The sequence below is a fragment of the Photinus pyralis genome, unplaced genomic scaffold, assembly GCF_008802855.1.
Source record: "Photinus pyralis isolate 1611_PpyrPB1 unplaced genomic scaffold, Ppyr1.3 Ppyr1.4_LG7, whole genome shotgun sequence".
Taxonomy (NCBI): domain Eukaryota; kingdom Metazoa; phylum Arthropoda; class Insecta; order Coleoptera; family Lampyridae; genus Photinus; species Photinus pyralis.
In genome coordinates, this window is record NW_022170738.1 from 12,475,861 (window position 1) to 12,503,193 (window position 27,333).

At 36.6% G+C, this 27,333-nt stretch overlaps 3 protein-coding genes across 4 annotated transcripts; all 3 read right to left on the reverse strand.

Moving 5' to 3' along the window:
- Positions 1–978: 978 nt before the first annotated feature.
- LOC116175650 (laccase-11-like) lies at positions 979–3,266 on the reverse strand. The gene is made up of 6 exons (XM_031493876.1): positions 3,240–3,266; positions 2,700–2,702; positions 1,724–1,919; positions 1,466–1,678; positions 1,186–1,416; positions 979–1,139 (listed from the first exon to the last, which is right to left on the reverse strand). Exons 1-6 carry the CDS (start codon positions 3,264–3,266, stop codon positions 979–981), a joined length of 831 nt encoding a protein of 276 aa, XP_031349736.1.
- On the reverse strand, positions 2,766–19,363 carry LOC116176661 (laccase-1-like). Of its 2 annotated transcripts, XM_031495384.1 has the most exons (6): positions 19,019–19,363; positions 7,234–7,997; positions 6,998–7,182; positions 4,065–4,260; positions 3,806–4,018; positions 2,766–3,760 (listed from the first exon to the last, which is right to left on the reverse strand). In XM_031495384.1, the coding sequence occupies exons 1-6, from the start codon at positions 19,276–19,278 to the stop codon at positions 3,363–3,365; spliced, it is 2,016 nt and encodes a 671-aa protein (XP_031351244.1). In that variant the 5' UTR covers positions 19,279–19,363; the 3' UTR covers positions 2,766–3,362. The 2 variants fall into 2 exon arrangements, with proteins under 2 accessions (XP_031351244.1, XP_031351242.1); XM_031495382.1 differs by having other exon boundaries at positions 6,998–7,997.
- LOC116176662 lies at positions 14,334–16,058 on the reverse strand. The gene is made up of 2 exons (XM_031495385.1): positions 14,910–16,058; positions 14,334–14,818 (listed from the first exon to the last, which is right to left on the reverse strand). The coding sequence occupies exons 1-2, from the start codon at positions 15,310–15,312 to the stop codon at positions 14,442–14,444; spliced, it is 780 nt and encodes a 259-aa protein (XP_031351245.1). The 5' UTR covers positions 15,313–16,058; the 3' UTR covers positions 14,334–14,441.
- Positions 19,364–27,333: the final 7,970 nt, after the last annotated feature.

Consider the following 27,333-nt stretch of genomic DNA (forward strand, 5'->3'; position numbering starts at 1 on the left):
AAATGGTGGAACATGTCAAATTTGAATTGAAATTTTTAAGGTCATTGATCTCCTTCGGTGGGAAAGACAAAGAAGAAAGAGCATTGATTGCCCTTTGTCGTTTGAAATTCTGTAGTGGGACGCAAACTTTTGATTTTTATACATTTCCCACTCGAACTAAGTCTCAAAAATCTCGATTTGATTGTTTTTGTTCTAATCATAGTATTAAATGTCCCAATGAAAGTTTGGATATTCCAATTTCCGTAAGAATAATAAAGAAAGGCTCGATACATCAAATTTATAACGAAGGAAAAGGACATCGCATTCTGTTTATCGTTACTAATCCCTTGAAAAATGTGACAGAGGGGTCGTATGGTACATACATGCTATCGCCTCCCATATAAAAAAAATGCTTCAAACCATACGGATTTTGTTAGTGAGAGAAGGGGGAGATATTAATGAAGTGGCTCTATTTTGCAACTTCGAAACGTTTTAAGATTAATTTATGACTACAGTTCCTTTTTTTGTTGATACCTCCACTCTCATGTAGGAACAAATTACTATTTACCAAAATTCCAGCGTTTGGGAAAGGGCTAATGAAGCCAATCCATTTTTGTTTAAAAGAAATGCGAATAAATGAGATCACCCTCGTGGATCTCATACGAAATTGATCAAACTTCTGTTTGTATTGTTTATAAATAGTTACATCAATTCTGAGGGACTAAAATTCTTCCTCATTGTTTTTATTTCTATAGAATCGTATCGTATTATGTTAGCGCAATTAGAAGCATCCTTTAGGTGTATTCTGAAGCGTTTAGAAGCAATCACCTATATTCTGGACACAACCTGCACTGGTGCTTGAAAAACAACAATAAATGTCTAAGTGTTTAATGGCATTTTGTTTAACAACAATGTTGTAACTTTCTCTCATAATGTTCAGCTCAAACGTCCATTTTCTTCTTTAATGTAAACTCAATGGCTTTCAGTCTGCATATAACACTACCAATGTCCATGATATTGCGTGATTGGTGGCAAATGATCTCCACATTTGGGGAAGCTTTTAGGAACCGGTGGTAAATCGCCTTGCGTTCCGACGTGTATTATCAAACTCATTCCTATCACGATGTGGAAAAGGAAGTGACAGTGGAATAACCACCAACCTGCAAAGTAAATATTGTCGAGGGTGCTGTGGATTGTGACACGTACCCGGATTGTCCGCTCTAAACCTGAATATAACGTAACCATTGTTGGGAACTGCTATCGTGTCTTTGGCAGGTGGTAAGTTGAACTGCCTGTGCAACAGACCTCGCCGATCTAAATCTAAGGCATGCTTGAGGTTGATCTTTTTCACATTTTGGTCGGGTGAACGTCCAATACCGACCACGTTGAAGGTATACCCGTGTAAGTGGAAGGGGTGGCTCAAGTTTGGCGATTGTACTGCAAAACCAAGTTCGATCCATTGGAACCTTGGTTAACACATACTCACCCTCGTCTACGAGTACAACTTCTACGATTGCATTTAATGGAATATCAACTGTGTGTGTACACATGCAATTTTGTCCGCAATTTGGCGGTCGGTTATCACCATTGCAGAATTGCTCGGGGGGTATGTCATCCAACTGCGACAGAGGGGGAGAGGGAGGTGGTACGAACGAAATTTCGTCAACCAAACTAATGACATGATCACCACCAACCGCAGCTAAATACTTAATTAAACAATTAATCAGACTTGCTCGTTACTCACCCAAGAATCGGTTATAAGTGTTTGGTGCGAACAACTGCTCGGGACGATAGAAGAGGAAACGGAACGGCAGGAAAATTTTAACATCTGGCCGTTCTTGTAGGATACCTTTGTCGATTTTCTTTGCGTTTCGCAGTTGGCTGACGCAGACCGCGTCATTTCTCGGCTTGTTACAGACGGCGTCCAGGGGGTTCAGGACCTATGCAAAAATTTTAGAAATGCAATTCTTCAGTAATACAACTGAATACCTATACCTACCACCCAGCTTACCCATCACTTTTGATGCGTATTTACATCATTTTCTAAATTATATTATACATGTAAGCAATTTTCGGCTATGTACAGTATAGGTAGAAATGGGCACTCTTTCCATTTCCAATCAATTCTCAAATGAAAACTTGAGCAATTTTTCGCAAACGAAATCCTTGTTGAACAGACCTTTAATTCGCAATGGAATCAAGGGTATGGCAAAATTGGCAAGAAACTTTAGTATATGTTATTATTTCCTCGCATTAGTGCTAATGCTCTACCAATAATTGAAGAATGATTGTTAAGTTTGATTAAGTGTATAGATGTAATTCTAAGTGCTGAATTGGTCAGGTTTGGTTAGTTCAAACAAAGTAGTAGTAATTAGAAAGTGCACTAAAAAATTCTCTTTGTAGAAAAGTAACGGTTTTTGTTACATTTTTACCAAGTTTTTCGAATCAAAAGCAAATCCAGTCAGATAGAAAGGTAAGTCAGGTTACTATTTAAAAGAAATTAAGCCACACCGATTTCAAGTGTAAATATTGAAGCAAAAGACAATGACTCAAATTGGCGCAAGTACCATAGTGGTATTCCTGGATAGGTTTCTGTTCTGTTGTACAGAAAAGAATCCATAGACTGTCACATTTCATCCACTTCCACCGACCACTCCTTACCTCCCAAGCGCATATCAGCAAATTACATGCAGTTTGGCATCAAGCATTACACAACTTACCTCCTACCGATAAAGCAAATAAAATACATGCGTACAAACATTAAATATTTTTATTAAGTACGTACACTAAACAAATAGTATCTACAAAAATAACGGCATGTAGCATTCACATACTAAACTACGTCGATTTTTGAAAATTATTAAAGACTAGGACAACCTTAAACATCTATTTTCATATGGGACAGTCTGTGATTTGTGGTAGATTCGATTAAATTAATTGAAAAAGAATGGCAAAAATGGTAAAACGAAAAGTAATCGATGAAATTATTTTACAACGAGTAAGGGGGAATTAAAGGGAATGATTCCTACAATAATTACAATTACTAGGTAATGATCAAATATTCAAGTACCTTAAAGTTTACCTACTAACTCTACACAGTTATATACAACGAGTGATGTGGCTTCCAAAGAAATTATTCTATATACAGACATTCGTGCGCATCTCATATTAGAGTGTAGCACCAATATTAATAAAAATACAAAAAAAAACTCAAAAACATCCCAAAATCAGAAATGAAAGCATGATACACGAACACTTACCTTACGTAATATGGCGTTTGATACCATTGAGTCTATACTTAATAACAAAAACAATATAAATACACACAGGTGAAAAGAGCAAGGGGAAAATTTACAATATGAAAATAGTTACGATATAAACAGTTATAAGAGTTTGTCGCTGAAATTGTAATTAATCTCGGGTAAGTGATCCCCGCAGGTTGGGAAATTAGGTGGTACCGGAGGTATGTCGGCCAGAGTACCGACTTGTAGAATTAAATTCATACCTATCACTATGTGGAACAAGAAGTGACAGTGGAAAAGCCAAAAACCTGGATTACTTGCTCTAAATCGAAGTACGACGTAACCATTGTTTGGTACTGCTATTGTGTCTTTGCCGGGTGGAAGATCGAACTGTCGGTGGAGCAAACCTTGCCTGTCCAGGTCCAAGGCGTGTTTTAGATTGATTTTCTTTACGTTTCGATCGGGCGAGCGACCCATGCCAATTACGTTAAACGCGCTGCCGTGCAAATGGAAGGGGTGGCTAAGGTTGGGTTGTTGTACTGTAAGGGAAAGATTAAACGTGGCCGTTAGAAAGATTGGCTTACCTTCATCGACCAGTACCACTTCAACAACGGCATTGAGGGGTATGTCCACTTTATGCGTGCACATGCAGTTCGGTCCGCAGTTCGCCGGCCTTTTATCGCCGTTACAGAACTGTTCGGGGTCTATATCATCGTACTGAGAAATGAGCGGTACTGGTGGTGCCATGTAGGAGATTTCGTCGATCAAACTGATAACGTGATCGCCATTTGGAGCAACTGAAAATCGAGGTTACAGGAATGCGATTGTCTCGACGATCGTTACCTAAATGTCTGTTGTAAGTGTTCGGCGTGTAGAGATCCTCGGGGGTGTATACGTGGAAACGGAACGGCAAAAAGATTTTGACATCTGGATGTTCTTGAAGGATACCGGGGTCTATATCTCTTGCAAATTTCAGTTGATTTATACAGACGGCGTCAGTCCGTTGCTGGTTACATCTGGCGTCGAGTGGGTTTAGCACCTAACGAGGGTTTGCGTTGAGTAAGGCGGTATTATTTACATGGCGTTGTTTTGCTCGTCCGCATACACTCCAACATGTACATTGCCACAACCCCACACTAGTCTAAATGGTGGAAGGAAGCTAGTGTTGACATACCCTGTTGTGCAGAGTTTCCCAAACTCGTATCTATTGTACTTAGAAGCACCCAAAAGAGTTTTTTTGGTAGAGTAACTGACCCAAGAATAATATTTGGACAATAAGGCAACTAGGCAATATCTAAATCAACAAAACTCGTCACTTAAATGACACTAATTGACTCGGAACTTAAAGTACTCGGCCCTAAAGGGGTTTCGTCCTTCAATATTTCCTCGCCAGTAATGTATCATTTTCCTGACTTCTATGTAAATACCTATTCCAGTTTATGCCAAGTTCTATACAAGTTTTTGTCTAAATCATTTAATTTTATTTATTAAATAATTTTTTGTTTAATTCACCAAGGGACTTTGGCTATTATGCCCATTTCATGTACTGACTCATTGATTAATTTGTGCGCATGATATCCCGAGTTCCTGTCTTTAGTTTTTGTTCAATTTAAGCGAATCGACAAACAGAAACCAGGGAATAATCCTAGGAAATTGCCATATTTCTTCTTTAGATAAGGCAGAATTATTGGCATCATTTCTAAGGGGAAGAATTGATACGCACTCGTAGAAGTGGGCGCTAAGGTGAAAAGTATACCCTCAAGCACTAAATTAAAAAACTTGGCCTCGATCTCTAAAAGGTTCGCTACTGGAAATTCCACCGCGGAAAATACTCGTCGGTTTCCGCTTTTTCAACACTTGGTTCCTTCCTTGCTTTCGCTTAGTTTTATCAACTTTTTTGGATCTCTTGATGTCCTAAACTTATTTGCTTTCCCCGCTTTAATTCATATGCTCTCTCGGCTCAAACTTCTTCGACTTATTTATATTCCAAACCGTCTTCGACCTCGTCACCGTTGGCTTCCTCAGTGTCTTACGTCCTCCTCCCCTTTTTTTGGAATTCTCCTCTGCTGATTCCCCGATTTAATTCGCTCGGATACCCCGCATTCTTTTGCATTTTTTGTTTCTAGGTGACTACGTGAGCATCGCGTTAATACTCAGCGACATGTTTTCTTTGCAGAACGAAATCAAAACAGCGTTAGGCGGGGGAGGGGACTTCCTCCAAATCTCCGAGAATAGCGGAACCCAGTTCTACTTGAAACGAAGGGAAGAGGTCCTTATTGCAAAAAGGGAAGAACACCTTTAAAAGGAAAAAAAATGTTTCAAAACCCACTCGTGGGTGTTACCGCGTAACACAACCGTAAATGATGGGTAACCATAGCAGCTAGGTCGCTAGGGGACTCAGGGGCCGAGATCTCGAAGGGACAGCCAGACAGACAGACGACGGAAAAATTGAGCATATAAGCACTTCGCTGTGTTACGCTAAAAAGGTCAATTAGCTTTTCATTCTACAAGAAAGGGTGAGAGCAAGAAGGCAGATGGAGTATATGCTGAACCAGATAGACGACAGATAGGGCGGAAGAAATAAGTAGAGTGACAAGCCTCCGACCCGGATGGTTTACCGTCGGAAATTATATCAAAGGTAGCTCGGGAGGCATTGAACGTTCAAGCGTTCAAAGCGGTTATAAACTATCATCGTGGAAATAGGCTACGGGAGTACTAATCCTCAAGAAGAAACCTGGCTTGGTAAGGTAACTTTCTCGACTCCTTTGGATCGACGACTTCCTAAAGCTTCTCTGTTTCCGAGTTTCTTCATTATCTTTCGCTGCTTCGGATTGGTATGCTTTCTTGGTTTCTTTGGACTCCTTTAAACGAAACCAAATCATTCAAATAAATCAGGTTTCTGAGATAAGATCTACCAAATAAAAAGGATGGATGCTACTTAATACATCAGGTCCATCCAATTCTCTCAATTATATTTTTGAACGTAATTCTCTTCGATTTTTCCGACTTTCTGCATTGCTTTGATTCTTTCGGAGTCCTTAGATTCTGAAGCTTCTTCGTTTTTTTATGTATGCTCCGTTCTTACACAATTAATCATAATATAGACAAAAAGATAGTTATATTTATATGTTGTTTATTAAAAACCGGATCAACAGTAAGAGTGTACCGGTACCTAGACCGGTACCTTCATGTTCTCAAATGAAATCTAAGGAATAGCTATGCGTTAGCTTGAGAGGAGCTTATGAAAAATCCTCAACATTATTTTAAAGCAGCCTAAGAAATTATCTTTTATTTTGTGACCAAGGGGAGACCCACGGTCATATGAGCTCTTATTCTGCATGACATCATCGCCAATTGGTACTCAGTAGTCAGTGCTTAATTTCTGCTATGTTCTATGAGAAAAATCTAAAGAAGTAAATCAACAGTCCCCTCACAAAATTGTTTAAGTATTGCAAAGCTATTTTTTTTTATAGTTTGGCCAAAGAGTATACATACGTTATATACTTCTTTGGTTTGGCACATTCTGCTGGTATTATTCAATGCTAGAGTGCCTTGCCACAAGATGGAACCCCTTGTTTATTTTTGGACGATAATTTTGCCTAATATTGTCTTTTATAAAAAAATTTTCATGCCAAAAGGAAACCGGCACAATTTCAACATGTCACCACTAACTTTCCTTCCTCGAATTTCACAAAAAACCTTCGCCTACTGTTATATACACTTAACTATTTACAATATATAGTACAAAAATCAATGATAGAGAAAAATGTTCTTACCACTCCTTGGGGCAATCCAAAGTCGTAGGTTGGCGCAGGAGTGCCAGGTTGGTAAGGGCCTCTAGCATATCTCAAGATGGCTAGTTGTTGCGCCCTCCTGATACCGCATTCGCCTAATCCTCTCAATTGAATCCAGTAAGCGCCCTCAGGTTGATCGGCGTTGATGACAAAATCGTACCGCTCACCTGCAAAAATAAGCGTAGGAAAGTGGGCAAGCTGCGTTACGGAGGGCATACCTGAGAAGGATATGATTGTGTTCACTCGAACAGGATGTACCGGCTCGCCGTCGGTTGCTATTAGCGTTAAGTCGTGTCCTTGAATTGTTAATTGAGCAGGACATACTGATGCAAATGAGTTAATCATTCTGAATCGATATCTTCGACCAGGTGTTATCGTGAATACTTCCAATGGGGTGTTGGTCATGAATCCGGTGTTGGGATCTCTAAATTGACCCTTGCCGTTGATAAGCATACTTTCGGGGTCTTGTCCGACGTTCACTGCGAGACGTCCGGGAAACCGTTCGGCGGCGTCTTCGTGCATCCAGTCGCTCAGAAGCATAACATGCGTTGTTAAATCAAAGTCGTATAAATGACTGTTGGGGTCTTTGGAGGGAGCTTGCCGGATTACGATGCTTCCATAGAGACCGTCGATTTTTTGTAGACCAGTGTGCGCGTGCCAAAAGTGAGTGCCGGCGTTTCCTGCGATCCATTGATATCTGAACGTGTTCCCTTGCTGAATGGGGCACTGTGTTACGAATGGAACACCATCGTAGTATTGACTGCCCCGCTGCCACACGCCGTGCCAATGGATTGTCACTTCCATACCCTCCATGTGATTCTCTACGTCTACGACCACCTTATCACCCTCGCATACTTGTATACTGGGACCGGGGATCATACGATTAGCCGCTAAGACGCCTCGTTCGACACCATCCGCTAGAATACATTGGCAAGTGGACCATACCGTATTGGTCGCGTTCGGCGTGCACACTTGGCAAGCGCTGAAATTAAAAACGAAACAAATATGAGGACCGTAAATGGCACTGTTGAAACAAAAGAAATAAATAGTCTAGAATTGTGCAACTTATGAAATAGTAACTACGAAGGTGGTTGTCCTCTTGAAAGGAATTGCAAGGTCTTCATATACAAGAACCTTGTCAGTATTGTTTAAAATAGGTTGGATAATTTTTTTAAATTCTAAATGACAACAACGTAAATATAACTATCTCTCTTACAAGACTATTTACTTAAACCGAAAGTAACGCAAACAGTTTTGTATACCGCACATAAATGATACGGTTGAAAAGTACAGGTTGCTGCCTCATATTTAAATTATCACTTTCTAGCTCCTTTTCCACAGTAATTTAATGCCCTGTTGAGTAATAAAGGCATAACAAGCTTATATTTAGAGAATAAACCGTTTGCATGGTTCTGCTACCGACGAGAAAGGTACCATTGATTATTGTTTGTATCAAGCGTGATATGTACACTAGAAAAGTGAGTTATTGACTGTGTAAACCTGAAGGTATTCGATTTAACTAGGTCACATGTTTAGTTATAGTCCTTCATGGCTACTTAATTGCGTGCGGGACATGTCAGAAGCAGTAGGAACTGCCTGTAGCAGGAAATTGGATGGGATAGTACCTACTAAAAAAATCTGAGACTAAAACAGAATACCCAAAGTGAAATTTATTCAAAAGTTTTCGGGATTGAATAGATCCTGGAGGTCTATCGGTTGCTTGATTTGATTAGACAAGCAACCTTCCGACTGCACGCTGGGTTAGGTCATGCTCTTTTTATATTTTTTTAAATAACTTGGAGTAAGGATATTTGCCAAGACCCATTTTTCAAAAGAAATATTCAGTAAAATCCGATCAAGGAGGAACCTGAGGTTCGATCGCTCCAGGTCTTGTGTTATTTACTTATCTGAACTGACATTCAGAATGGTTGGGTCCAAGGTGCTCAGATCATCTGCGTATCGATTATCCCAGCTATCATCAGATATCAGAGGATAAGAAGATGTTTATTATCGAACTAAAGAAACATTGGAAAAAGAAATCCCGAATAATCGAGTTTTGTGGACGACAACTTACATACAGGATCTTTGCAGAATTGATTCTTGATCAAGTTGACTGCTGAAGTGTAATTAAATACGAAGCTCAGATTTACGACTGATCCTTGGACTTTTCTTTCAAACAGTTCCAAGATTGGGCTACTAGTTCAAAAGTTACAGCCCTTTGAATTTTCTTTTGAAATTGGTTTCTAGTCTATAACTTTTGATTGAGAAGTCTGATCGAAAAAGTACGAATTGTTTTGGATTCTACGCACCAAAATTAATAAGAAAAAGTGTTTTCCCGAGAAATTTTGGTGCAGTCGATTTTTGGTAAAAAAGGAAGGTGCCTTTTTTTGAGCCCCGAAAAAAAATTGTCTCAGATCGACCCGGAAAAAAATTTTCTTATAGAATGTGGCCTGTAGAATCCATAATTTCAAACAGTTCCAAGATTGGGCTACTAGTTCAAAAGTTACAGCCCTTTGAATTTTCTTTCGAAATTGGTTTCTAGTCTATAACTTTTGATTGAGAAGTCTGATCGAAAAAGTACGAATTGTTTTGGATTCTACGCACCAAAATTAATAAGAAAAAGTGTTTTCCCGAGAAATTTTGATGCAGTCGATTTTTGGTAAAAAAGGAAGGCCTTTTTTGAGGCCCGAAGAAAAAATGGTCTTAGATCGACCCGGAAAAAAATTTTTCTTATAGAATGTGGCCTGTAGATTCCATAATTTCAAACAGTTCCAAGATTGATCCGGATACGGTTGGCGCAAAATATACGGTGCGTGCGTACATGAAGCGTACACCTTTCTAAGATATATAAATTATGTAAATAATAATATTAATACATTTGTTTACCTACCTATATAGTTCCTATAAATTAAAAATGTTACATCTGTATTAAATTACATTAACAATTAGAGCACAGCAGCGAAGTGCGTGTGCTATATGAGTAAAGTGACGACTGAAAATAATTACGATTTCGTTTGATGTTTTGTAATTTTGGTGTTTAAGACGGACTTTCTTGCAAAAAAGCGATCAATATGGTGATGGTTTGATAATTGTCTTAAAAGCTACTGAAGAAGTAGGCTATGATCACAGGAACTCACGCAGAAAGGCCGGAATGAAATACTCTGCTTCAATAGAAACAGGAAAAAATTAAACGTTTTTAAGAAAAGCATCGTAATCGCAAACATAATTTATAACTAATGCAATTATTGCTATGAGCTAGTATTTCAAACACAGATTTGGTTTTACTCATGTTTAGGTCCCTAACACCCAACTAAAACCTAAAGTGTAAAAATCGACAGCTTTAGCTTAGCTCATAAAGGTAACGGTATTTATGAGTAATTCATACTCCCCAGTTAATATTAACGCATAATGACACCAGTAGAATTAACATTAGTTAAACAGGGTAGATATAACAAAAAAATTATTGCAGCGGGAGCACATTTTTCCGAAATAAATCGAGGGGTCACGATGATGGTTCAAAAGTTTACTTTTCTTCCTTAAGGTTTTTCTCAGGAGCCATAACAGGAGAAACGATTAAACTGGCGGCTTCATTTAGGTTTTGAGACCTGTTCTTTCAGACAATTCGCTCCCACGATAATTCGCTCCCAGGACAAATCGCTCTCAGGATAATTTGGTTTATCAAATATTGATAATTTAAATTAATTTTTTTACCAAATTATGGTACCCACACACATAAAGAAAGCAGGTTGTCAGCTTGCCGGTTATTCGGCCCCGACCATGAGCGCTTGTAATCATCGACACGTGCACAGAAGATTCTTGTCAGACAGTTCGAAATATGACAAGGAAATACCGAAAATTAATGCATACAATACTCCTGCAGGAACTTCTGAGCGAATTTGCATAATATTTAAAACATTCAACACCAATCACTCGTTTGGCAATAAGCTTTAAAAATTATTATAAAAACCAACTAACATTCTATTCAAGAATTCTACGGGAGTCGGATTGTCCTGGGAGCAAATTGTCCGGGATTAACTTATCCGGGCGCGAATTGTCTTGGGAGCGAATTGCCCGGGGAGTAAATTGTCAGGGTGCGAATTGTCCGGGTCGAATTGTCTGGGCGCGAATTGTCCGGGTGCGAATTGTCCGCGCACCGTTAAATACATATTTCGGGGGTAGGAAAGAAAGAAAACTACCATAGGATCTTCTTCTTTTCCTGGGGAGTATTCCTCTCAGTGGTGCTAACTTCTTTCTCAAAAACGTTATTTAACATTTAACTGCTTAAAGGTCTACAATAAATACATATTCCGGTGGGTCTGGGGGGTGAAGATTACATGTGATAGTTGCAGGGAAAGGGGCATTGAATCTTTCTTTCCTGGGGAGTATTCTATACGGAGACAGGAGGTAATTCAATGTCTCTTTCCTTACTAGTATCATAGGATCTTTTTTTTTACCTTTCCCAAAAACGTTTAGACATGGTACTATACTGACTGCTTACAATGAATACATATTCCGAGGGGTCTGGAATACCCCCTCCCCCACCTATTAAACCTATTGAAAATAAAGATCCTATACGATGGTTGTAGGGAAAGGGGCACTGAATCTTCCTGCCCCGGTATAGAACATTGTTCAATGGAACCTGCCTAGGAAAGAAAGACTCAATTTCCCTTTCTCTACAACTACCATAGGATCTTTTTTGGTGGAATAGTCATAGCTTTGACTGTCAAAACGTAATAAATCAATGGGCGAAGGTGTGAAGAGAGCCGTGTAATTTGGGAGTTTAATAAAAAGTGACATTCCATTACGTCTTCCACTCGTACCAACTTGTACGAGTACCTTTTGGGCCACAGCAGCTTTTGGATAATCAAAAAAGTAATGATTTTTTTACGGTCGAATAAAGTGTACATCAAATGGATAACAAGTAAAGAAAAGGCACGTAAACGGGTCATAAAGGAGCTTTTTTGGTGGTATATTATTTAAAAAAGCATTATTAGTTATTCACACACGCTACTTAGCACCATAGTAACACTAGTTCTACTACAGTCCACCACACACGTGTCACAAGAGCGTATTTTCATCCCAAGCACATAGTAATTCTTATACAGCGTGGCAAGTTGACGGCGGAACATAGGGAAATAACATAGGAAAATACATTTTCGGCAATTCCTAAATATGAAAGGCAATTTAGAAGGTTGAAAATATGTCGATGTTGACTTCAAAATAATTATATCGCTTTAATTAAATGAAAGGGCGTCTATTAAAAAGTCTAACAATCAAAAATAATTTTTTGCCACTCAGATCGCATTCGGAAACCAGACTTTTAATCCGGCTCATATTCAATAGCACTGATCCTTGAGCTCGTAGTTATCGATTGGCGAAGGTTTGACATCGCTGTCTATTTCGTTCTCAAGTTAGACGAGGAACAGACGGACAAAACCATCACATAACGGGAATTGTTTTTCTTTCGAAACAAGCAAATGGTTTTCATTGTGTTTTTTGGAAAGCGATGGTGCCTATGTGGACAATTGGCACGGGATAATTAATTCCTGGACAATTTAAGAGCAAAGGAAAACGTCCAGGGAACGAATTCCCAAAACAATATCTTGGTAACCATGGAGGATAAACAAAATTTTAATTGTTCTGAATCTAAACATGCTAATTGTTTAATCGATTTTTGTCACTAACTGAGATTTTCAGGAACCGCATCGGATATTTTGATTTTTGCATACGATATTGAAAATCTGTACATATTACTCGTACCCCGCCAACAAAATTCAATGGAAGACAGGGTAGTGCAGTAAAATCGTTTGATTTGGTTGCTTACGAAATTACTGTGCGAATATTTAGAGACACTTCCCATAGTAGGTGACAATTTAAGAATCCACTTCCCTAGACCTTTGGCCTGTCTCTGTCGTAATTCTTTAATATATAGAGGGTTTATAATCCAGATTTGCCCAAAATAAACAGTACTGAAAATAAATTTTTAGGTGTCTATGCGCGCGCCCCCATATTCACGTTAGCTTGTATGGCAGTGAAATTCACAACTTTTAAATGAGTTCTGAAGGACGCCTAATTTTAGGGCACCAAAATAATTTCCTACAACAAATGAAGATCTGGCAGTGATATTAAATAATTTGAATATTATTGCTTTGACTTCCGTATTTTCGTTCGTGTGCGATGTATGTACGGCGATGACAGCCAGATGTTTATTTCTTTTAAAAAGTTATTTTGGATGCATAATATTAGGCGCCCTTCAGAAAAGATTTTGTGTTTTAAAAGTAGACATAGAGAAAAGCAATACATTTAAATCCCTATGTCTACTTCTTCATGAATATTTTTTATTTTTTATCCCTTTCTTGTTCTGGGCCCTCAACAGGTTTGCGCCCAATTACAGAGTGACCCGCATAATAATATCACTGTATAAGTGTCGAGCAAACCTTAAAGAACTTAATAGCAGGGCCCAATTGTTAAAATTGGTGTTGAGCACGGAGGAGAAAGTGTTTCTGGCGGAGCATTATTTCCCCTTAAAAGGAAACTCGGGGCGTCCCAGGACACCATGAACGCGTTTTTGAGCGAAACTCGGAGCTTTACACTCAGAACTTAGACAACCCTTAAATAAATAAATAAAGTTCAAAAAATGTTTATTTTTCAAACAAATTAAACAGTTACAAGATATTGTTTATTTGGGCGAAACTGTATTTCTCGAGGTATTTCTTTATAATTTAGAAGAAAGGGTTTCAGTATTAAAACATTTAAAGCGACCTTTGAATTATGGATTTACGGGTGGTTTTCAATAACCTTTAATAATTGCTGGGTACCATTTCCAAAAAAAAAGAATTCACAGATACTGTTCGTATAATTTTTTTAGAGATTTGTTAAGTGTTTGGAATTTTAGTTGCACCCTGAAAATCAAAAATGTTAACATTTGTACTTTTTATGCAGTGGTTTTCGTTCATGAGTCTAGAATTTTAACATTACCGTCACGAAGTTTCGAAATATATTAACGCCAACAATAATCAAATTATTATCGATTACAAATTGTTGATGGGTAAAGCTGCCTATATGCTTTTATTTTTAAAAACTACTTCCTACAGAAATCATATTCGAACAAGAAATATCGAAGTCAATACGAATTTAATGAAAATATTAAAAAGAACATGCAACGAATACATGTTATTCTTGAAAATAAGCAAATATCGTTACAAAATTGTACTTTACATTATAAAAAAAGCATCTTTAAATAATTTACAACTGTAAAATAGCTTTAATTTTCTATACAAATTTTTTTACTATGGAAAAAAGGTAGTGTGACGGAAATGTTTATGAAGGGACGGTAATGTAACAAAATTACCAAAAAGTAAACATGGTATTTATTAAAAAGAAAACCAAACTCAAACATTATAAAAGGCATTAGAACACTGTAAAACTAGTCAAGGGACTCCATTAGAGAGTTCAATGAATCAGAGTTTTCAAACTTAAAAACACGTGAAGACAATTTGGTAGGAACTTTCAGAGGGCAAAGTACTCCATCTTGTGGAATCTTCTGGACGTCTGCTTTTTGTGGCCACATAAAATTCCTTTTGGATCTAGTCATGAATTTTATTTCTAGACTATTACCGTCAGCATATAACACCTGTCCTGGATACCACTGATCATCAAAAACGACGGCCACCCAATCGTCTTTCTTATATTTCCCACTGATTTCATTTACTTCCGTATTTTCTTCCCGTGTCGTATTACCCTTAGATACAGAAATTGCGGTGCCTATCTCTATTTTATCTAGGTCGGGGTTGCTACGATTACCTGTTATTTGTTAAGAAAATGTTCAGAGAATAAAAGTACCTACCTACTTTTATCAAATAACTCAAACTAAAAAACGTTTTTAAAAGGATACATTTTTTGGACATGCCAGATTTCAGTTGATACTGACTCGGTGTAATAGCATTATGCGGACAGGAAATGGAATTCCTACACTGAAAACACGACAGTTCTCGCAAATACAAGGTATCACTGTTCGAACTGATCCAGGAAACTTGATGCAACTTCATGGTGTTAGGCAATGGTTGTATTTTCTTATCCTGTAGTAATTCCTCGACTTCTAATATTTCCGCTCCAGAAATTTGAAAGATGCTTGTCCTTTCAAGTTTTTCTTTCATTATTTCTAGAAACTGCTCAATACACGATACATCAATCAGTTCCCTGAGCGACACTCTGGTCAGCAGTTCGTTTGACAAGCCCCCCAACTCCATCTGCAACACTTTTTCCGTGACCACACTCAAAAAAATTCCAGGATGCATTTTTGAGCTCCAACTTTTCACAAAAATGTGCAAACAAATAAAAATTATTTTTGTTACGGTATTGGGTTGTGGGTCCGTCACTCATAACGTGGATTACTTTCGCACGTGTGTGTTCAGTTGTAATTTTCGAAAAAATTGGCAAAATATGCGCCCATATAGCACAAGGATCATGTCGAAGACAAGAAGAAGTGCTACAAAACGTTTGGCATTTGGTTACCCCGTTTTCTTTATAATAGTAGGCCCCAGTATGAAGACTTAATTGGACCTTTGAAGCTCCGAAATGGACACTTTGAACTTCATCAGTGTATTTAAAATTGTAGTTTTCCGAGAAGTCTATTATTAAGCAAATTTCATCTTCTGCCATTTCAGTTTTTACTCTTTTCAAAAAGAGACCCTGGTGATAAATGCGGTAAGAATGTTGTAAAATTTTTGGAGTTTCGTTATTAAAAACATTGATCAATTCTTCAGCAGTGGCATTTAGCCTTAATTTCTTCGTCACTTTTACAATTTTCAATTTATCCTTGATGACTCTGCTCTCTTGTGTGGTACGCCATTGATAATAGTGTAATACAGTGGTGGGTTCAACTCTCTGAAAACTGATTTCAACGGTCTTTACTTTACAAATCTGGCACATTCTGTACATACAACTCTTAGATATACTATCACAGCAAATAAATTCAGAGAGGTTTAGGAGAGAATTGATATTGATAACTAAATACTGTCTTAATGTCCGAATAAGGAAATTAAAGTTTGAATGTTTTACACAAAGGCACGTATCTCTCTGTGTTAATTTCGGAGTAACGACCCAAAATGGTTTAAGTCTTGTGAATGTAGTATAAGAAACTTTGACATTATTTTCATTTTTAAACTTCCTGTAAAGGTTATAAAGAGTATCAGTGAGTAATCTCTTTTGTTTGGTAATACTATTCTTGGTCAGAGTGTCATTTTTTCCTGGAGTAACAATGGAATTGGGATCACTGCAGAGGAAACTTTGTACCTGACACTTTAGCAGTACTGTGAGCGATTTTCTTTTTCTCTTGTTGTAATTTATTTTCTTATCGTTGGTTAAAAATTTTCGTTGGTTGTACGTAGAGGCCAAGTTTTTCATAGCATTCATCAGCTTATATTTTTTTATTAATCCTCCAGAAACGCATGAAGACAAAACTTCTTTTTGTTGTAAAGTGGTGCACGTATTTTTATTCAACTCGATTTGCTTAGTTAAAACTTCGCCAATGAGTAGTAGTTAATTTCTCTTGTATCTCCTCTCTTAATAACCTCTTCTACTGCTTTTTTTGGAGTTGGTGGCTCATTATTTTTGACTTTATTTTTTAAGTAAAAATATTTGTTTTTCCATTTTACAGTCATCTTTTCTTGCCGCTTCCGCAAATGTCTTTCTTTTAAAAGCAAATTTGAAGTTTTTGAACGTGTACTCAACACTTTTTTTCTGCCTAATTTAATTTTGATACTAACAGATGGTTGTGCGTCGCCGAGTCCTTCAGTATTGTTTTTATTTAATTTCTTTTTTGCTTGGTAAGTATGATTATTTTTTCTCCACATCTTTCTCTGTTTTCTTTGTTCCCTTTTTGATCGCTCAGAAATCGGTTTAAGCTTTCCCTCCAATTTTCTTTTCTGGTACCGTTCACGTTCTTTCTCTTTTTCCCTTTGATACATCATCCCATCCGCTTTAATCCTTTGTCTTTGTCTTCTTTTTCTTTCTCTTGCCATCTCTCTTTGTCTGTCGGAGTCCACGGTCGACATTTTTTTAGTGATTTTCTTTTTCTTTTTAGTTGATTGAAGCGGAACTCTTTGAACTTTTTTTTGTCTCCACAGGAACCTTAATGTTATCATTCGCTAGCCATTTTGATTGCAAAGGACCATTTTTATCGGATACAGGTTGCTGTTTTTGTTCAATCTCAGCTTTAGTCTCCTTTTTTCTCGCCTTTTTTAGTTTAGTTTTTAACGCTTTGTTTTCATCCCGGCGTTTTGCTGCCTGCTCTCTCATAATCCTTAATTTATTTTGAAGTAAAATCAGCCGTTCATTTTTTGGTTTGGTTCTGTCTGGGGTTTTTAAAACGACTGTCACTTCTTGATTTGAAGTACTCGGAATACATAGGGAAAGTGACGTACTTGAATCCATCATGAAACTAAGAAGACTCTCACCTATATATAATATACGATACCATAAACAACATGATACCATCTATACTCCGTTCTAACATTACCGTCCCGCCCATAACATTACCGTCACATTTTACCCTTTCTGTAAACGTGACGGTAATGTTCGTGACGGAAATGTTTAATTACAAGTAAATAGCCCCTAGATGTTTTTGAAAATGGCAGTAAAGTTTAAGGTTAGGGAAATTTCGTTGTTGGCGGGGTTGGTATTATTAATAAAATAAAAGTATTATGATAGGTATCATTATAACTAAATGGTCTTATGGGACGGTAATGTTGAGAGAAAAAATATTTTACACAAAACATACCTTTAATACAAAACCAGCATGAGAAACAAGAAAACTTTTTGCACTCTTGACATCCAGCATTGACTCAATAAGCTAAGCGAGCTGTGGAACTAAGCAAGAGCGACACGTGCGCGATCTGTCGGTAGAAATGGGCAGCTAAGCTTGGAGTGACGGTAATGTTAGCATTAATGGGTTTATTTAATATTATTTTAAAAAATAAACAAATTATTATTACCTGGTGTTTTAAAATATGAACTGAGTAAAACAAACGTTACCAGAATATAAAACAATATTTACTTTTTGCAATTAGGGTAATATATAATGAAAATTTAAAGCGAAAGTTAAGAAGTTCAAAAAGTTGACCGTGACGGTAATGTTAAAATGGAATTTTAAAAATAAAAAAAAATCACAAACTGAAATTTGTGTTTACTTTTTTTCTATTAATTAGTATACACAACAATGTCTTAATAGTAAAAAAAATAATATGCTTTGATACCGTTCTAAATAAAGATTTGGTAGTGCGGTATACCTAAAGTTAAAGGTTATTGAAAAAGACCCTTACATGCTTGGCTAACTACCCAGTATAATAAAGCTAAATAAGTTCTCCGGAATCGTGGAGTTTTTTTTGAATTTTTTAAGTGGTAATAGATGCTAAAAAAATGGATATTGTATATAATTGATGGGAAATGTGTCAAAAAAAGACGGCAGAATCTGTAGAGTTCTCATTATGACATAAGTGAACTGATTTTGAATACAAAGGAGAACTTGATTAACTAGATTAAAATTGTATAAAAAAATAGGTATGGAATAAGAAGATCAATAATTTGTGCTAAAATAGTATACCTATTATACCTGTAGGTACCACGTCTGAGTTTTGAGTTGAGTTGAGTTTAAATATATCCCAAGGATGCAGTGATAATTTTTCATTTTTCTTGCAGAGAAGGTTCGAGATTACAGTGAACCCCAGAAACATCAAATTTACTTCGATTGCATAGGTAAAACCACCCTTGACTTTGTTTCTTGAGTTTTGGGAATATGCTGTCAGAAAAGATTCGGTTACGTTAAATTCGGTAGTTTTTCTAATACGATTACTTGGTACCAATAAGAAATTAGGATCGATGTTTGCGTTAGGTACGGAGATACACACTTGCTATTGTCTTGACTAAAGTTCTGGACAGTCCTTCAGTAGTTATGAATTGCTAACTGCACTCAAAGACTTGGCGAAGAAGTTATAGTATACTTACGCTCCCAAAACAGTATAGTACTCCAAAGTGAAATGGTAGTAACATATCCTCGGCGGTTCTCCTTCTCGACAAGCTCTGGCGCACTCATCCGGTGCAGACAAATTAGGGTTTCTTCTCAATTCTGCGGTGGCGGACGTCCTATAATCTAAATGCTTCGATCCGCTCGCTTTTGGCAACTGCGATCTTGTCGGATTAAATCGGACATTATTTACGTTATCCTTTAGCGCCAGACTAGGATGGGTCTGTACCAGACCGTGCATCGACGAAAAAAAATCTGCATTGTCCGCAATTTCCGCCGTATTCACCGTGTCCTGCTGCCACCATGACGCCGACGTGGACTGATCTGAAACTAAAAAGCGATGTTAGTGCGAAATTCGCATGCAAATCGGTGAGATATTTTCGTAGGAATTGAACTCTGGCCTAGTTGATGTCATATGAAAGTTGCACTTTTGGGGAAGTTATGATATTTCCCGGTTCTCTTAATAAAAATTTCACTTTTTGAAAAGATTGCATTTTAATTGCGCATTCATTTATCGGCAACACACTCATTTCTTTTAAGCTGGGAATTTAAGCTGTTACGCAACAATTAAGCATTGTATTCTGGTAGTAAACACACAAGCCAAATTACCTACACCTTTTAAACAAAAGCGCATTACAAATTAAATTTGCGTAAACGCTCAACAATGGCCGGCTTACAAAATAAGAACTCCAAATACAGATATGTATGTACTTCATTAAATTATGTTTCATTCACCTGGACAGGTGGGCATGCAATATCGACAGGTTTGCAGAACGTAACGATATGTGTAAAAACATTGAATTTTATACGTAATTTATAAGGAACCCATCAAAATTCCGTAAAGCTTGTAATCAGAATCTAAATATTTGCTCTACATACCGTGAGTTTATAATTAATTCAGTAATACGATCGTATTATAAGAGCAAATTTTCACTTTCACATTTTGAGGTTTTACCGTTACGCTCAATTTGCTGTTACACTTTATGAATCATGCCGACAATTATTTGTATCGGAACTATTTGCATCTAATCCTTATGTAAGAATGACTCGGTGATAAAAAGGGAAAGAAATGTTTATTGTTCCTATAAGTTTATTCATTACATAAAGATCAAGGAGAACGACCTGCCCGCGGAATGGGTGATAGTTTTGTGCAACGTATATAGCTATAGGGTGTATGGGGTTGAACGGAACGCTTGGGCTTACCATGAGATGTACCCATTGTCGGTGATGAGTAAACCAAATTTGTGTCTTCTGACATTAATTGGTATTCTTTCACTCTTTCAAGTCGCCCTAAAAACTGAAAGTAGGATTGTAAAGTACCAAAATAAACCAGAAAATACTAGAGAATACCCGATATTTGTACAAAAAAGGTACCAAAACAAAATATGCTGCAAGAATTTGAATGAACCTACATAAGCTGTGTATATTCCATTTTTTACTGAACCTTTTTATCTCTCATTTACCCTTAATTCATTCAGGAGAAACAGTAAAACTGTAGTCTTGCAAAGAAATATGTTAATTTGGAATATGCGCGTAAAACTTTAAGGATAGGCATTTTTAATATTATGCATTTGATACAATTTTAACTGAAGAAACGAAAACGCTTGGGTAAATAATTAAAAATTTAAATATCCTAAAAACGGCGTTAAATTCGACTAGCCTTCCGTTAACGTTACTGTCAAAACTCAATTAACATCCTACGTTAAAGTGTAATACAAAAAACATGTATAATTGAAGCAGAATCTCATAAACATAAAATGTATATTAATTCTAGAATGTTTTCGCTTTTATTACACGCGTTTATGATTTAACTAAATTCATCACATTAAACAATTTTCTTTATCTTTTTCACTTAACTTTATTATTGCAAATATTTACAGAGATTAAGTGATTTCTCTTCCATTAAATTAATTACAGACGAGCGTACAACAGCTTGGGCGTTTTCTAAGATTTCTTCTTTGACGTGAAAATATGCGGCGTGTGGAGAGAAACATGTCTCTTTCCGAAATTATGTTAAGGTATTAATTATGGTGAAAAGAATTTTAATTTTCCACGCGATTGGTTTCGCCATAGAGCGTGAGGCGATTATAATTAGCGATTTTTCTTTTCCTGATGACAGAGTATGGTAGTAATCATTTTCTGGTAGCGTTACTAATATTCTAATTGGCTATTCCCCATTTATGTTAGCATTTTGGCAGTTTGCCATATAGTTTATGGATATCTCCGTCTGTGGTCATCGTCTACTGGTGTTGAGTTTTCTATAAGCAGTTATATTCTTGATGGCGGAGTGGGGATAGCAAATTTTGCTATAATTTAATTCGTTACAGAGCGATTAACATAACACGTTCACTTTATGTAAAACCGCAGCTGAGAATTATTTACCGAAACCTACTGTGAACTTAAATTATTTACGAATAGTCCTAATTATCCTTTAGAAATTACCAAAAATCATCCAAACCAAGTTTAGCACTTTGCTCCATTTTGGCAGAAACAATTTGTTACAATTGTCCAACAAATAAAGGAAATTAACAACAACAAAGAGTATTCTATTGCTACAAAAATCACATTTCAATATTAACAAATAGGTACTTACTCTTTGAAGAGATTTACGAACGCAATTGACGGTAATACGATAGGTCGACAGTGAGTCTTTCTAGCTAAGAACATAACAATTCAATGATTAGAACCCAACGAGCTTTTTTTACAGTTTCACTTACAAAATTGCTAGGAAAATTCACTATCAAAATATCTCTTTTCTCCTTCCTTCGCGTTTTTTGCAGTTTTTTCGCAATAAGATAAAATCTGTAGTCAACATTTTGATCTCTAACGTATTGGGTTTACTTTGAAAAGCAGATTCAAAGAACAACAAGCTCGCATTTGAAAAGCAAAAGCATCGCCCAGTCAATTTGAGGTTCCTTACCTATCAATTTTGGGTATCATCAACACGTTGAAATATTAATAAACCTCCCTGCCCTGCTCCATTGCCCTTGTTCAAGAAACCTGCGTTACTAAATCAAGGATGTTGGGGACACAAAAGGAACCGTTTTCTGACAAGTACCTACTAATCTGGAGATTAGCGAACCCACGTTCGTAACTTCCCGAAGCCAGACTGCGATTGATATCAGTCTGGCATTGTACTGAATTTTGACGATGGAAATGGCCCTTAGTGCAAGAAAAGTAACTTGCTTATGCATAACATACTTGCAAGTAGCAATTAGCAACACCCTTGAGCTCGCATGGATCAAAGGGCATTGAGAATGCCGACGAGTTAGTCTGACTGGTCTCAAAACAAGAATTTTATGGTCCAGAGAAGGCTCTTCCACTTACATTTGCAATTGAAAACAATTTAATAACTCAAGACACCCATCCTAGCAGAGGGCTAGGTAGAACATGATGTTAGATTGCCTCCATGCGGGAAAAGCCTTCAAAGGACCATTCCATAGCCTGGCGCGTTTGCGATGGCTTGAGTTACGTTGAGTAGTCGAACGACTCGAGCCAGGGGGGTAGTATAAAAGGTCGCAATTTGAGGCTTAGAGCCCCGTCCACACTTCTATCGTAATCCAGAATCCCGTTCCAGTTCCACTCGTCATTTGCAAGTACGTACCTTCCTCCTACACTCCGCTCTGGAGATATGAGGGATTATACCCCAATACGATAAGGGGTTAAGGACTGTGGTAGGTAGAAATTATTTCCTTTCGTTGAGACCTTTCATTAGAATACCATGAAGGATAAAACCAGTCCCCTTCTCTTCATTTTGAAAAGGGGCTGGAGACAAGGGCAGTGTAGTAAACAGTTCCTTTCGTTGATACTTTTGATTAAAATTAAAATATCAGTTTTTAGCCCCCCTCCTCCAATTACAAAAAGGTAAAGAATTATAACCGATCCTGATAATAGGTCGTGGAGGAAAGCGTATAAGTTAATTCCTTTTCACCTCATATTTTACTAAGGGGTAAGAGAGAAGGACGGTAGTTGACAGAAAACTGTTCCCTTCGTTGAGCCCTTTAATTAGAGTACCATAAAAGATGAAACCAATTTCTACCCCTTCCCCTTCCACGTTACCCACTGATCTCGAAAAGGAATCGCAGAGGACACTTATAGTTTGTAGAAACCAATTACTTTCGATCCCCCCCCTCCCCAATTTTCAAAAGTGTTTTATGGAGATAACAAAATTGAAAGGCACGCCTTCAATGTATAGGCCGGCTATTGCAACAAATTTCAGGTCTCTAAGACAATTCTCATTCAAATAGTGCAAAACCGTAACAGTGGGCCCGGATGGACGGACGGACGTATGGATCAACCAACTAAAATGGCAAACAAAATTATGTTCTTAGGAATAACTATTCAGGAGCGATTATCTCTAAATTTTAAAGCGTTGAAAGATATATGTATATTAAGCAGTATATAATATCTAAAAAACAACTCGATTTTGGACATTCCGCTACAGTTTACAGAATGTAATCACAAATTCAAAAAGAACAAAAAACACAAGAATTTATAAATAAATGGCAAATGAAATGGGATCTATCCAATAAGGTAGACAAACTCATAAGTCATAAATAGACTTAAATGTAATATAATATATAGTTATTCGGACAAAGTTGAAAAAAGTGAAGAATCTAAATGCGCCAAAGAAATTGAAAATGCCGACCATTTAGTTTTTCATTCTGAAGAATTCAAAATTTTCTGAGATTTCAGAAATTTATTAGACTCAAAATTAATAACAGAATTAACAAAAATCAAATTTTTGAAAACAAAATTATTAGCAGTCTATTTGGCGAGTATTACAGCAAAATTCAGAGAACACAATGACGTCAGATATTAAATAAAAACGAAAGATACTAATGCAGGGACCTTAACGAGGTTAGGGATGGGCATCGAAGTCGAGGTAACCCTTAAACAATAACTTAAGGGCAAAAAAAACGCTATAGATAGGGTCAAAATTGAATAAAAAAGAAATAGGAAAAATAAGAAAAAGTATAAAAATAGGGGATGTGCTGGATTGCATGAGAACCTATAAGAATAATAATATCTTAATAGAATAATAAACTTAGTAATCCACTGAAGAATATCAGGTTTTAGTAGAAGTAAATGCTTTTAGAAGGTTAAGGGTAGAATTTCGAATTTACAAGTAGTAGCCAAACTGCGAATATAATATTGCCACATCTTAACTACATTTTTTTTACAAATTTTGTTTAAAAGATACGTTGTAACAATAATTTGCTTATGGTCTGTCGTAATCATAAGTTGACTCAAAAGTTTTTTACTTGTCAACTAAGGATTAGCCTTTTTTTGCATACATTACATGCTCGAACGGATTTTAGACATTCAATTGCTTAATTCGATTAGTAATAAGTACTTGGCATAATTTGGCTGTAGTTCAATTGGCGATATCTGATCTTTGATCTCCTACAACTTCTTTCGTAATCATTCTTCCGTTACTTTCATTTGTTACTCTATGCATAGTTCATGAGGTAGCCTAAAATATGTTTGGCGAAACATTTCCACAATAGAAACGTATGTGACATCCGTGTAACTACGTACAGCCGAAGAAACCACCAGTATAGTTAGTGTGTGTGGAAACTGGAACAAAATCATCAACACGATTTCGCCCTACTGCCCTTGAATGAAAGAAGTAAAACCGCAAAAAAATGAACGCTTGATATCAATATACTCACTGTCTTCTAACGTTATGTAAGAAAGTAAAACCAGAACATTTCTTTATCTTATGTAACCTTTTTCTCAATTAACCCGATTCCGAATAACAATTAGCTACCTATGCAATTTTATAAAATGTGGATATCTAGGTGACAATCATCGTGTATTAGCAAGACATCGTCATTATTAACGGTAGGTAGCCTTAAGTTGATGCAACTTCTTCAGTTTCTGTAATCTTATAGATAGAAAGTTTATATTCCAGAAATGAACAGCGAATAATGTTGGCAATCGAGGGAAATTTGCATTGATGATGAACTATTAATACGTACGTAATAAGATATCATTTACTTCAGCCCAAAGCTAAAAAGATCTCTTATTACCCATCGATATACCAACGTCCATCGACTTATAACCGACTCCCATCCGCCAAGGTCGCTGCTACTACAACTTAATCTGTATTCAAAAACCATAAAACCTAATCGTATGTCAGTCAGTAATAGAATATTAAAATATTATTAACGAGTGCCCGTTTAAAAACGACTATTTGGCGGTATTCCCAAACACCTCCTCAATCGCCAAGTGCTAATTCGACGTAATTGATCATAGTTTATAGTAATGATTAGGATGTGCATTACTCTTTATACTGGCTGGCGTAACAAATCAAGTTACAAACAATGTCGACATGAAATAACTTGGAATAATTAGGTGTGAATTTCTGCTGTGGCTATTATTATAGAAAACGTTAATTACACGATACAGCACCTGTTTATACTAGAGAAATAATATATAAATTATATTGTATTGTTATTACCAATTTATAGAACGATCATTTAGTTTATAACAGGTTTTCTAATCTCTTCGTACATTTGTTCAAAAATCAAGCTTTGTGGAAAATTGAATGTGACCTCTCATCTGATTTGATCTCCGTTCCTTTAGGAGTTACAAAATCGGCAACTTTTTTGTTAAATCACGCAATTTTTAGCGCTTTTACATTAACTTTCATTCATTGTCCAATATCTCTCGCATTACTATATAGTTATTTAAATTTATTCGCTGTTACTATTGTTTACAGTACCTACCTATGCGAATTCTAATGTGCGTTTAATTCTTCTACGATTACAGATAACCGCACGTATACTTTTCTCATGAATTATTCTCATCCAGTTTGCCCATTCGTAGGCAGGTACTTTCTTTTTCTTTGTCAAATTTTTGACATTACCCCTAGAACACATTTGGCTTATACGTACATCCATTATTATTATTTTAGTTTTTTCTGTTAATTTACTGTCTTACCTTAAAAGTATATTTTAGAACCAAGGGTTGGACACGACCGACGCTAAATGAGAGGTGGACGCCCAAATGGACCAAAAAAAACATAGTACCAAGAGGCATGCATGGAGCTCATTAAATATGGATACAAAAAGGGATGCAACGAAACAAAGCATGTCGTCACATTAACCGTCAATGACGTAGCTACTTAGCAGTATCCAAATGGGTTGGACCATCGCACTAAAAGGGTTTCGATTATACCATTGCGGCTTTAGGTGACTAAATTACTCACTTTTGTGGCTAATTATGGAAGTTTGGAGCTACACTCAAAACAAAAGTGCCAACTTTTTTCCTAATATCCCGACCATTCTGCTGGAGTGTGCTTGCAAATTCTTGATTTTTTTGGCCGAATTTCAAGTCCAGGACATTTGATCCGTCATGTCTCGATCTGCTATTCGGTTGAAATATTTGATAGAGGGACCACGTCCTCCCAAAATCATAAGCAGCTGATTCGCACGTTATACTACTACTTTTCTACGTTAATAGCTGGACGCGCCGTGATCCACATAATAATAATAATAATAATAATAATATTTATTGTTGTTCAACAGACTCATAATCCATATATGAACAATCGCAAAAAAAGATAAATGAATCGTTAAGCGCATACTGCATTATTAAAACTATAGTAGGAACTAATATTTAAAATAGAAAACATAAAAATCAATATAAATATTGCAGTAAGTAATTGTAACTAGTGGAATAAATAAATACCTTTGACAATTAAGTTCTAAACTAAAAATAGAATATTGATAAAAAGAGAATTAACAAAAAAAAATAAATAAAGTAAAGAAAATGAAGCAAAAAAAAAGGATGATGACACGCTTTTAAGATAGAAAGCACAAACCAAAATTACAATTTTCAGTTAACCATAAACAAAGCTTAAAACATTGCATAATGAGTTGTAATGAATGTCACAGTTCTGGCAAATCTTATTATAATTACTGGACACTATTAAGGAGGGAGTTCTGCGAAGGAGATTGAATTTGGGAGTAGGATATGTGAAGGTTTTTAAGTGCCTAGTAGAATGCGTTGGAATGGTAAAGGATAGCTTGTGAAGTAAGTAGGGACAATCTAAATAACTGTTGGTTAGTTTGTAGAGAAACTTAATGCTATTCGCGACTCGTCTCTGTTCCATTGAATAGGTGTTAAAACGTGCTAACATCGTGTCCTGAGGAACACCACGTTGTGGATATTCACCATCAATTTTGAAAATAATGAATTTTAAAAATCTTCGTTGGATACTCTCAATGTCGTTTTTAGATGTTTTGTATAGTGGATACCATACGAGGTCGCAGTACTCAAGCTTCGA